This window comes from Protopterus annectens, chromosome 8.part0 (genome assembly GCF_019279795.1).
Source record: "Protopterus annectens isolate FY-2018-M chromosome 8.part0, PAN1.0, whole genome shotgun sequence".
Lineage (NCBI taxonomy): Eukaryota > Metazoa > Chordata > Ceratodontiformes > Protopteridae > Protopterus > Protopterus annectens.
The window spans coordinates 1,827,799,277-1,827,811,922 of NC_056741.1; the positions used below are offsets into that span (position 1 = coordinate 1,827,799,277).

The 12,646-nt window shown below is 44.1% G+C and overlaps 1 protein-coding gene across 2 annotated transcripts in view; it reads right to left on the reverse strand.

The window, feature by feature from the left end:
• The window catches only part of COG4 (component of oligomeric golgi complex 4), an 873,278-nt gene that overhangs the window by 423,654 nt on the left and 436,978 nt on the right, over positions 1-12,646 (reverse strand). For both annotated transcript variants that reach the window (XM_044081315.1, XM_044081318.1), the window contains one exon: positions 10,773-10,891. In XM_044081315.1, the coding sequence (XP_043937250.1) occupies positions 10,773-10,891 (119 nt within the window). The remainder of the gene's footprint in view (positions 1-10,772; positions 10,892-12,646) is intronic.

The following is a 12,646-nucleotide window of genomic DNA, read 5'->3' on the forward strand; positions in this document are numbered from 1 at the left end:
AGAGTGCTTCTCGACACAGGGGGTAAGACTTTTGTTCCTCCTTACTTGTTGATGTACCAAATTACTGACATACTGCCTGTTTGAACTGCAGTTGTCCCATGAGGAAGAGCTGTTTGAAAGGCCTGCAACACCAGAAGCACTGCTATTAGCTCCGGCACACTGATATGCAAAAGTTGGCCTCTAAGGGGGACCAAGTGCCTTTGAGAGTCTTGCTCAGAAAATGCCCCCTCACCCCATCTGGGAGGCATTCATGGTCACTATGGCTGTGGGCTCTGGAAGGAAAAAAAGGCGGCCTAGCAAAACTTGTTCAGAATGAGTTCACCAAAGTAGATCCTTCTTGCAATAATTGTTGACAAGAATCTGGTTCGACATGGGTTGATGAAGCACAGACCATTGAGATGCTAGCAACCATTGTAGTATCCTCATGTGAAATTTGGTTAGAGGAACTAGAGTTACTGATGCTGCCATACAACCTAGAGCTTGCAAAATTAGTCGGGTAGGAACCTTCTTTCTGTGGATCTTCTGAACCTGTGTAATAATTCTTTGGAGTCTCACTGAGGGAAGGGATGCTACGGTTGTTCTCATATTTAGAACTGCCTCTATAAACTCTAGATTCTGAGCTGGAGTCAATTGGGATTTTTTGTGATTTACATTAATTCCTAGGTAGGCACAGGTGTTGTGTGTGTGTTATCTCTTGCTTCTATCAAACAATGCCTTATTGAAGCGGTAATGAGCCAGTCGTCCAAGTACAGAAACACCCAGAATCCCTGCAGTCACAAGTGAGGTGCTACTACTGCCATGCATTTGGTGAACACCCTGGCGGCTGTGGTGAGATCAAAGGGCAGCGCTTTGAATTGCTAATGACCGGTTCCTAGCCAGAAGCAGAGAAAATTCCTGCAGCACTTGTCTATCTTTATACGGCAATATGCAGCTTGAAAACCCATCAAGCACATCCAGTCGTCCTTCCTCAAAAAGGGAAGGATGGACTGTACTGTGACCATCCAGAACTTTGTCGAAGTGATCTTTTCAACATGCTGAGGTCCAAAATTTGTCTCCAGTCCCCTGTCTTTTTTGGCACTAAAAAGAATGTTCAGTAAGTTTCAGATCCTCTCTGGTCTGGTGGGACTTCTTGGATGACTCTTTTTGTTTAGCAGTCTTTGAATTTCTGGAACTGCTAGATCCCTCTGATACTGTGGGACACCGGGGACATTTTTGCATATGGTAGGAAGACAGGAAAAGGGTGTGGTTATAAACTATGGATACGATCCATTGCACCCAAGGATAAGCAACCCCACCCCACCCCGACTGCCTCCAGAGGAAGACAACCGGGCCACTCTTTCAGGAATGCTGAAAGGGCTTACTCAGAAAAGAATCTCTGAAGCCTTTTTATGGTAGAACACACACACACACACACACACACACACACACACACACACACACAAAAATCACTGCTGCGTGGGTGGCATCTTTCATTGTGGTTCCCCCTCTGCCCCTGGAAGAACTGCCTCCATGCGTGTCCTGGAAAGGCCCTAGGGATTTTTTGAACCACATCTTTCCACCGCTCCTCTGATTCCTAGAAAAGGATCTTTGGGGGGGGGGGGTGGAAAAATGTATGTCCACAGCAGAAAGGGTCTTCTCACACCTGGATAAAGTCTCTCTTACTTTTGGGACAAAGATGATCCATCAAAGGGTGCACTGATGAATGAAAACTTATATGGTTCTGCAAAGTCACAAAGGCTCATCCAGGCATGTCTCCATATGGATACACCTGCTCTGGATGTGCCCTCGGCTGTCTGCACAATGAGCCTTCATGGATGAATCAGGCACAAACTCCAGGGTGGCTAGCTGGGAGGCAACATTCTCTTTTAGCCCCTCTGTAACAAGCTCCCACCAGGATATCAGACAACTCCTTGATCAGTTCCCTTTGAAGTCTTGTGAAATGTGCCAGAAATTTCAAAGACCTTAGGGCGAAGGTCAAGGAAGCATAAACCCGCTTCCCAAATCTAGCCATCGTCCGAGACACCTTGCTGGATGGGTGGGTGGGTGGATGGATGGATGAACTCTTCTCAGCGAGTTCTTTTTTCATGGCGGCCGCTATGACCATGGCATCCCACTGCTAAACCTTTGGCCCAAAACTCCTCATCTTCAGAGGCAGATAAAATTTTGTCCAGTCTCTTAGGGATTGGTTCAATGGTGTCTGGAGCCTTCCACGCCTGCTGTGAAATCAAATGGATGAGATCATCAGCAGGCAGAGTCACCCATGAGGTAAACATGCGAGAACTGAAAGCCTGCAGTTTAACTGATTCCTCCAAAGAAGGGTTTTGGGACTTCCATTCACTCATTTGTTCTAAAATTTCTAGGCTGTCTCTAAAGGAGACATCTTCAGGTGGTGACCTTGGGGACCCTTCCCCCTCATCAAAATCAGTAACTTCAGTGACAGATTCCTGTGAGGAATCTGCTTCCTCTTGCACTTTTTTTTTGAGGGACCTCCTCAGGGGGATAATCTGGGGAGGTATCATAAGAAGACAGAACCTGTGTCTGACAAACCTGAGACTTCAGCGCTCACTGTCCCAGTGGAAAGACAGGTCACATAATGGAGCCAGAGGGGGGTATCTGTTCCGAGGAGGAAGGTGTTGACTGAGTCACTGTAAGGGACAGGGCCCTCTCCATAGTCTTGAAGAGGGAAGGGAGCCTGAAATTGAGATAGACTGCCTTGGAACAGAGGTCACCCCCTGCTCCAAAGAAACTGCACCCGAGACAGAAGCCGGGGCTGAACTGAATCAAGCTGAAGCTCTGAGGAGCAGGGACAGCTTTGACAAAAATGGAGTTAACTCCTGCCCCCCAGAACCGACAGGGCAGCTACTGCTCTGGGAGCTCTCCAGTTCCAAAATTGCCAAAGAGCTCAAGGGAATTACGGGTTATGAAGAAATGGAGATTTCAGGAGCTGGTACAGTAGGTGCAGGAAGACTCGGAACTGTAAACTATGAAGCCACAAAGAGGTTAATGGGGTGAAAGAAGACTTGGTTCCTGGAGCCAAATGGGTTGGAGCTAAAGGGGGTCCTGTAAGTCCTCTCACCCACAAAATTTTATTCACAAGTCTCTTCACATTGAGCTCTAAAACATTTTTGAGTGTTTTGGTGGAATGGATCGATGATATGGCGGGAGATTTCGGTCTCTGGAGAAAAAACTTCTGGAAGCTCACCCACGAAGGGGATGACAGATGGGGAGTAAATAGTCCTAGGTAAAAATTCTCTTGGTTTAGTTTCAAAGGTCTGTGCTGACATAGTCACTGCCGTCAAAGTAGAAGCAGTTAAAATGTTCTGCACAGGAGCATTCAACGTCAAAGGTTCTGTGATAGTAGTTGGTGCTGGGGAAGCTGTCATAATTAAGGATTTCAAGCCAGACACCTCCACACCTCCAGTTCAGAGGAGCCATTTGGAACCAAGGATTTCAGTTTCTTGCATTTCACTGCCAACAGAGAAGTCAGAACTATCAAACTCCTACTTTTACCCTTCTCCAAGGAAGATGAGAATGAACAGGAAGCTCTGTCTGTCTTACTCTTGTCTGTTGCAGACATGGCTTCACCAAAAGCAGAGGGGATCAAACCCTTCAAGACAAGTTTATTACATCTCTCAACTAGGGCTCTATGACTGAATGCTTAGCAAATACTGCGGTCCTCCTGCCAATGCACAGAACCAAAGCAATATATGCAAAGTGCAAAGTGTAAATCTGAAGAAGGAATCTTATGGCTGCACTTTTGGCATTTTTTTTAAAGCCAGAAGAGACTTAGCTTTCCCAGCCATACAGGTTGGAAGGCAGACACTCACACATACCATCACACATGGAAGGGAAAAGGCAAAAAATTAAGGAGGCTAGAAAATACTTTTTTTTTGTGAAGAGGAAAAGAAAGGATACTATTAAGAAGTACACCAAGGTGTATGGAAAGAGGCCATCAACAATGACAGTAAAGAATTACACTCATATGTAAGAGAGAAGAAGAAATCAGTAGGTAAAGGGTAGAGGAACAATGAGAGAAAAGATGGAGAAAAAAAAAATCAAAGAAATAAGAAAACATTATCTAAGCAAAAAAAAAAAACAAAAAAAAAAAAAAACTCGCAAGCTCTGACAAAATGAGACTGTCCGGAAAAGTGCAAATAAGATCTGGGGTAATTGGAAGAGAGGGATTGTGGGTAGAGGTGAAGATCAAGCTATAGTAATGGCAGAGTCAGTTCCAATATCAGAACCAAACCCACATGTCAAGGATAAAATGAAAATGGACAACATCAGATAAGGTGATTGACAATAACTGTACAGAAGACATCTGCTGTATAATGTTTGCAACCGAAAATCTCAGTATGGTTTGTTTTCATTTACATAAATGTAGGACTGCCTATTCATAAGTAATAATTCAATTAAAAAAATGACTACATGGCTGTTTGAGATCTGAGTGAGGAAGCAGGTCTTAGTGACCACTGAGTAGCTCTATCATCGGAGAAAGTACAGTTGTGTAAAAATCTTACCATAATGGTAGATGTCCATTTCTTCACTGTTGCAGTATTTCTTATAATAGGGATCCTCTATCAAGGGCCGCTCAATGCCCGGCCAGTATACCAAAGCCTGTAGGTTGCTTTAAATAAGCTGTACATCACACGCATGCTCCTCGCACAGTGTAGGGCATAAATGTGATGTCTGGACATACCATCCTCAGAACTGAGAGCCCCAGTAGGAATGCCAGTCCAAGGAAAAGACAGGTAATCGGTAAATCCACAGTAGAAATGGACCATGGAGTGGAGGGAATACTGCAGCAGTGAAGTGAAGGACATCTACTGTTACAGTAAGATTTTACACAACTGTACTATGCCCTTCCATTTCACTGTTGCAGTATTCTTTACAATAAGGAGAATGCCAAAGCTCAGGAAGAAGAGCGGGAGAAAGACCAGCAGAGCTCTCTAGGAAGCCATGAAGGATGCTGTAGCAAAACCAGCTCTATCTCTGGAAATTCCAGCTAACTTGTAGTGCTTGGTAAATGTATGCACAGAAGTCCAAGTAGCTGCCTCAGGAAAACAGTTAGTATCCAAAAACTTGAAAAAATCACCAGAAGAAGCCACAGCTCTACTAGACTGAGCCTAACAGATGGAAGGCTTATGAAAAGAATAAAGAAATGGCTTTAGAAATCCAAGAAGAAATAGTTTGCTTGGACACAGCTAATCCAAAGGACCTTGGATGAAAGGAGACAAAATGCTGATCAGATTTTCTAATACTCTTAGTCTTATCCAAATAAAATCTGAGTTGTCTATGCACATCCAACGTGTGCAGCACCTTTTCACTGGCAGATTGAGAAGGGTATAAAAGTGGGCAAATGAATAGACTGATTCAAGGACAACTCATTCACCCCATTGGGCACAAAAGAAGGATTAGTACACAAGAACACATTGTCCTTATGAAACACCAAAAAAGGAGGGCAAGCCAAGATCAGACACTCATCTGGCCGAAGTAAGGGCTAACAAAAGTACAATCTTCCAAGAGCAGTGTTGCAGGGAAGCTGAAGCTGCAGACCTAAAAGGAGCCTAAGTCAATTTTTCCAAAACAAAAGTAAGATCCCAGAGATGAGGAACAGGTTTCCTGGGAGCGCTAATATGAAAGACACCTTTAAGGAATTGTTTAGCCTCAAATCTAGAAGTTAAAGGCAGACAAGTAGAGACAGCTAATAAGTGGACCTTAAACAGGGGAATAAAGCCAACCCAGCATTGACCAATTCACACAGATAAGAGAGAACCAAAGGACCATCCACAGAAAGTGGATCCACGTTAAGAAAAGGACACCAAACAGAAAACCTCTTCTAGTTAGATGAGTAGAATTTCCTAGTATAAGGGTTCTGCAGGAGGCCAGGAAACCCAAGCACATCCTCAGAAAAAAGTGTCTATGTGGAATCAAAATCCTATCACTCATAGCGCCAGTAGAAGAATGGAGAGGTGGGGATGGATGACAGAGCCCTTGCCTTGGATGAGTAGGTCCACCCTGTGAGGTAACTTATGATGACTGCCCTTGGATAAATGCAGAAGACAGAACCAATGTTGTCTCGGCTAAAAGGAAGTCAACAAGATTTTGGGAGCATCCTGTTGAATTTTGAAAAGGATTTTGGAATGCGGGGAAGGGGAGGGAAAGTGTAAAGAAACATCACCTTCCAAGAAAAAGGTAGATCAATCCACCTTCCAAAGCAGAGAACTTTGTACTCTGGCACAAAAAAGAAGAAGTTGTCTGTTCAGAGGGGAGGCAAAAAGATCTATACGAGGAGTACCCCACTGGTGGACAATGTCCAGAAACACATCCCTGTGAAGCATCTGTTCATGGGATTGAGTTAAGGACCTGCTCAGAGTATCTGCCACAACATTTTGACCTTTGGGAATCTAAACTGACTGAAGAGTCATTTGACACTGAATAGCAAGTACCCACACCAAGAGTGCCAACTGGCAAAGAAGATCTGCTAGCCCCCCCCCCCCCCGTTTCTTTACATACCACATCAATGTGGTATTGTCTCTAAACACCTTGAGATGTCCCAGGGAGACTAGAGGATGAAAATCCTGAAGAGCAACCAGTAGAGCACTCTCTCTCTGACACTGATGTGCTCTTTCTTTTGATGAGGTGACCACAACCCGTGCACCTATAGGGAACCAGAAGCTGCTCTCCATTCCATGTCTGAAGCATCTGTGAACAGCTCCTGAGAGGATAGAGCGGGATGAAAAGGAAACCCTGGATTTAGAGACAACTGCTGAATCCACCAGTGAAGTTCGTTCTTGACACAAGGTAGAAGAGAAACTACAAACTCTAGGGGTTGAGCACAATGAATTCAAACCGACTTGAGAAACCTCTGAAACTTTCTCACATGGATCTTGGCCTGAGGAAGCTTATGAATAGTAGACGCCAGGAATCTCACAGCTCTCACAAACTCAGTCCGTCGGTCAGAGAAAGAAGAGTTTAAAGGAAGGAAATGAGTGTTAAGGCCCTGGGAGGAGGAAGGGATGCCAGCCTAGGCATAGTTTGGATCCTGCACCCCAGAAAAACATGGTCTTGAGAGGGAGACAGAAAAAACTTTTGAAGTTTATTGTGAACCCCAGACTTTGCAAAAGGGAAACGGCAAAATGAAGATTTTGCAACAGATCTCTGGAGAGGATACCTGAAACAGGAGGTTGTCCAAGTAAGGAAAGACCTGGATCCCCTGAAGTCTGCAAAAGCAATCACAAGAGCAACGCATATGGTGAATACCCTTGGGGCAGTAGAAAGGCCAAAGGGCAAAGCAGAGAACTGAAAATGCCAGGAAGCAGCAGAGAAATGTAAACACCTCCTGAAAAGGGGATGGATCGAGATATGGAGATAAGCACCCTTGAGATCCAGAGACACAAGATAAGCCTAAGGAAGCAAAAGGGGAAACAAGGTCTGAAGGGACAACATTTGAAAGGAGGGCACCTTCAGAAAAGTGTCTAGATGACAGAGGTCTAGAATTAGTCCCCAAGTACCCGCCTTTCTGGGTACTAGAAATATCCTGGAGTAAAACCCCCTCTCCCCCTTTGGAACACATGCACCACTTGAATAATACCCTGTATCAAAAGGTCCTGAAGCACCTCTGGAAAGAAGAGTTGTTCCTGAGGTGGCTGATAAATACTCACAAAAGGGGGAAGAGATTTCCAAACCATGAAATACCCAGATGAATAATAGACAAGATCTAGGAATCCTAAGTAATCTGTAGCCAAACAGGAAGGGGGGGGGGGCGCTGGGAAGACTAGGACAGTCATACACAGCACCTGGTTTCTCTAGAAAAGGAGACTTCAGATGCACAGAAGTCTGAGACACCTTAGCAGAAAGAGCTTGCTTGCCACCCTTTTTACCTTAGGAGGAGGGTGAGACTGCCTGTGAACAAAGGCCGGCTTAGTGGGGTAGTTTTTATGAAATCTAGGCACAGGAGAAGCACACACACATTTAAGTTCTTGTAAAGCTTGCCCTTATCCTGAAGGGACTTAAAAATAGCAGCAACAGCTTCACCAAATAAGTGTTTATTATTAAGAGGGGCATCCATCAACCTAGCCTTAATATCATCAGGTAAAGGTTGAAGCTAAAGCCAAGAATACCTCCTCATCACTGACCCAAAAGCAGCAGCCCTAGAAAAAGCATCTGCTGCATCATAACTACACTTGATGGAATGACAAGCCACCTGGGAGGAAGAGTCCAACAGGGAAAGGGCAGAAGTTTTATCCTCAGAGTCTGGAAGATCAGAAATAACCCGACAGGCCTGGGATAGGAGAGCCAACAAATGCCAGGACATATATGTCTGATAATTAACAGCCCTAAAAGACAAGGTAGCAGAGGTATAAACCTTCTTGCCTAGCCTTTCCATAGTCCTGCTATCTTTATCAGAGGGCAGTAACTTCAGAGAAGGAAGAAACTGAAAGGGCTTGTCAGAAGCTAGAGATACCACTGAGAGGTCGTCAAGATGACACTTGTACAAAAATGTACAGTCTTCAGGCACCCTATAGAATCTATCAGGTTTCTTGGAAGCAGGGGGCTGAGAGTCTGGAGCTACAGAAGCATTGGAAAATGCATCCAACAAGAGAGCCAAAACAGGAGAAACAGCAGAAGGTTTAGGAGAATCCATCTGTAGCAACTCATATCTTTTATGTACCTCAGAAACCTGAGCACAATCCCATTTAAAGAACTCCATCACCCTGGAGATCGTGTTCCCAAAAGAAATCTCTTCAAAGAGAGAGCATCAGGACTGGTAGATTCCTCTTCCTTTGATCCAGAGTCCAAAGGAGAGGGAATCTGAGAAGTTTAAGCAAGGAATTCCTCATCCAAATCAGTCTCCTTAGAGGAATCCTGTTCCCTGCGTCTTTTTAGGGGAGTAGAGGACCAAGGGGGGCTGGAACATAAACTTTCTGAGGAGGTTTCAATGCCATCAATGCACTAAACAAGCCCTGAGTGAAGGACTGCCATTCACTCTGTGGATCCTTAGTAAGAGGAGTAATATGTTTAGTTTTTTGCTTTTTCTTCAATGGGACGTCCGCTTTAAAAAATTTGGAAGGCTCTGACCCTGGATGGCATTCAATAATGGTAGTAGGGACGACTTCTCTGACTAATATTTGAGGAACACCCCTAGGCCCCTCAGAGATAATCAGCCATGGTTCCCCCCTGAACGTCCAAAAGCAGACGTCAGCAATGCCTCCTCAGGCGTGATTAGTCGGATCGCCACCCCCTTCCAATCTGGTTGCTGCAGTGGAATCCAATGATAAAGATGGACGAACCTCTGGGCATTCACTTGCCTCAGAAGAGACATCTGTCAGAGGCTGAACAGCAGACGATTCCGGCCTAAGCTTCTTAACCTTCTTCTTCTTCACTGATGGCTGTCCCTGTTAGCGGGAAGTTCCCTCCATCATGTCTTTCACAAGAAGCTTAAGACACTGGTTTTCAAAATAGGGCACAAAAGAAGAGAGTCTACTATGAAGGGTTTCAGGTACAAAGGCCTGAAAGATGGAACACAACATATGGTCGTGCAAGGCGCCAAGACAAAACAGACACTATTCATGGCAGTCTTTATGTGGAATCTGTCTTCCACACTGGCATTTACCCTTCTTGGATGGCATGAATCCCCACAAGCAATAATAAAAGAAAGCTAAGTAAAAAATAACCCCAACGGGGCACTTATCTGCAACAGCTTGGTTAACCAGCAATGGAGTGGGCGTTCAGACCGACTATTAAGAGATGACATTTGGACTGGTGGCAAAGAAATTCTAGGATGGTACGTCCAGGCATCACCTTTATGCCCTATGCTACACGAGGAGCATACATGTGATGTACAGTGTACCTTAAAGCAATCTTAAGGCTTTTGTATAGTGGCCAGATGTTCAGCCACCTTTGGCAGGGGATCCTTATTGTAAAAATACTGCAACAGTGAAATGGAAGGACATACAGACTCATAAATCAGAGAAATGCTGCTACATGATGGAGACCAAGTACATCTGCTGCTGCAATCCTTCCTAGTAGATGCAACCTGACAGAATGTTAGGACTACATGACAGAAGGAAACTTGATTAGTGGCCTATTTTGGTGCATTACACACAGAGATCAGGTCAGAGACAGACTTTAACAGGAGAAATCACACAGTACATGCCAGGCCACACAGGGACTATATCCCACCACTGCACTCTTGCACTGGCTTTCATCCTGACACAAAGCGATGACTTTTTGAAGTACACAAATGCAATAGTAAACAGAATAACGACGATGATGAGGTGGCCAGTACTTGGAGTGGTTTGTCTTCAAAGTGAAAAAATGACATAGGGGCACATGGAGAATTTTTTTTTTAGGCTATTTATTATTGACAGGTAGTGTGTAAAAGGGGACAGAGAGAGAGAGAGCGAGAAAGAAAGATACAAAAATCACCACTGGACTGAAAGCAGACAGTCTTGGCTGCAATAGAAACATGCAGCACCTACCATCATAATGCTGTCTGACATGATGATTCTGCGACTTGTGTCTCCTGTATATCCCAGCTGCTATTATGTATCTCTACACCAGTGTGGCAGATAGGAGACAGATGAACTTGTCAAATTAGGAACAGACGGATAACTTGTAAACAAAAAGTGAAAAAAGAAAATCTACCCAAGTTACTGCAATGAAATTGAGGAGTCGTGTGAAGAATTTATGTGATCTGGCACTAGGAGGCATGAGCAGGCACAGTTCCCTGCTGCTGCGATTACAATCAATTCTCACCATGTGTATACCTTATTGATGGTCTCTCTCATGAAGTACTCTTCCATCGTGATATAGTAGCCAATCAATTCTTGCATGTCCCGGCTTAACAGACAGTTGTTCAGTAGGTTGTCCAACAACTTCTGGTGCTCTGTTGGAGGAGATAAAAATGAGAACCAAAGTTAAAAAATAGCTTTTTGAATATAAAAGCTGAAAACATACAAGTACTGCTTTATCAGTGCCCGTTTCCCAATCTTCTCTGTCTCTCAATCTTCCTTTCTACTTAGCATTCACTTCTCCCACAACACCTCATTCAACTTCATTTTTTTAAATAAATGACAAAGAAATCTGGAGTTGCTTACCACTTCGTTGTCTGATAAATAGAAGTTATGTTCTTACCATAACGTTCCATGTTAGTTGTCTTCTTCTCGCCTTCTTCTTGCTGGATGGGGTTCCCCGACTCGGGCCCGACTCGGCCACTCACTAGGTTGGTTCCACTTTTCAGCCAACCCCAGCTTATATCCCACAATGCTAGGCGAGAGTTACCTCAGATCTCGTGTAAGCTAACCCCAGCTTTATGATAGCAACAGTATATAACACACTAACTATAAACAGCGTCCACCTCTAACAACAGCGAGAACAAGGGTGACCTACATCCTGAAACAAGAAATATGCATAATAGCATATAGCTAAGAAAGAGGTGGTAGAAGATCACAACTCCTCTAGGTCTGTCCAGGCCAGGGAAAGGAGGGAGGAAAAGAAGAAGAAGAAGAAGACAACTAACATGGAGCGTTATGGTAAGAACATAACTTCTATATATTCTTGCCTGGATGGATGGCGCCCCCTAGCACCTGTCCGGGGTGGCCCTGGAACACAGACTCCTGAGAACAGTGGAACCAAAATTAGCTCTGTGCCTAGAAGCTAAATCCAACTTATAATGGGAAATAAAAGTGTGAGTGGTGTCAATAGGCAGTCTGTCTTGGAAGGCTAGAGAAGTAGCCAAAGCTCTGGTGGAATGGGCTTTAGGTTTATTAGGCAGTTTTGGTGTCTAATCTCATAAACAAGGATAATCAGAGATGTTAGCCATCTGGATAAAGATACCTTTGAAACTGGAAGTCCCTTTCTTCTCGCATAGGAGACAAACAGCTGATCAGATTTTCTGAATTGTTTGTGAACATCCAGGCAGTGTAATTTTGTTCAGACCTATTTGAATACTCGGGAAAAGAGGGAGGTCAATGCACTGGTTTAGGTTTGATGTTGAAACCACCTTAAAAAACGGGGGTTAGTTTTAAGGAAACTCTGTCCTTATGGAACACAAGGTAAGGAGAACGACAACTGAGTGCTTGAAGTTCTGAAATTCTTCTAGCTGATGTGATAGCCACCAGAAAGAGAGTTTTCCATGATAATAACTTTAAGGAACATGAAGCTGCAGATTCGAAGGGAAAGAATCAAAGAAGCAAGAACTAAATTTAGGTCCCAAGGAGAAGGAGGATTTCTTACAGGAGGTCTGAAAGAAAAACTCCTTTCAAAAAGTTTGTGGGACATTAGGGCGGATTCAGAAATACCCACATGGAAATTAGAAATAGCTGCCAATTGAACCTTAAGAGTAGATGGAGATGAACCTGCATGGAAGAGTTCAGCAAGAAAATCAAGGACTAGTTGGATGGAAGCGGTGAAAGGATCTATGTCCTTTTGCCCAATATGAAAAGCGTTTCCACTTACTCAAATAAATCTTTCAGTGGAAGATTTATGGGAAGCTATCAAAATATCTCTAACAGAGTGAGATAATTGAGGAAGCCTGGCTACGGTTGGAAGTGGAGGAACCAAGCAGTGAGGTTCAGAGCCCGACTGATGGATCAAAAGATCTGGAACTAGGTCCAGATTCCACGGTCGCTCAAAAGAAATC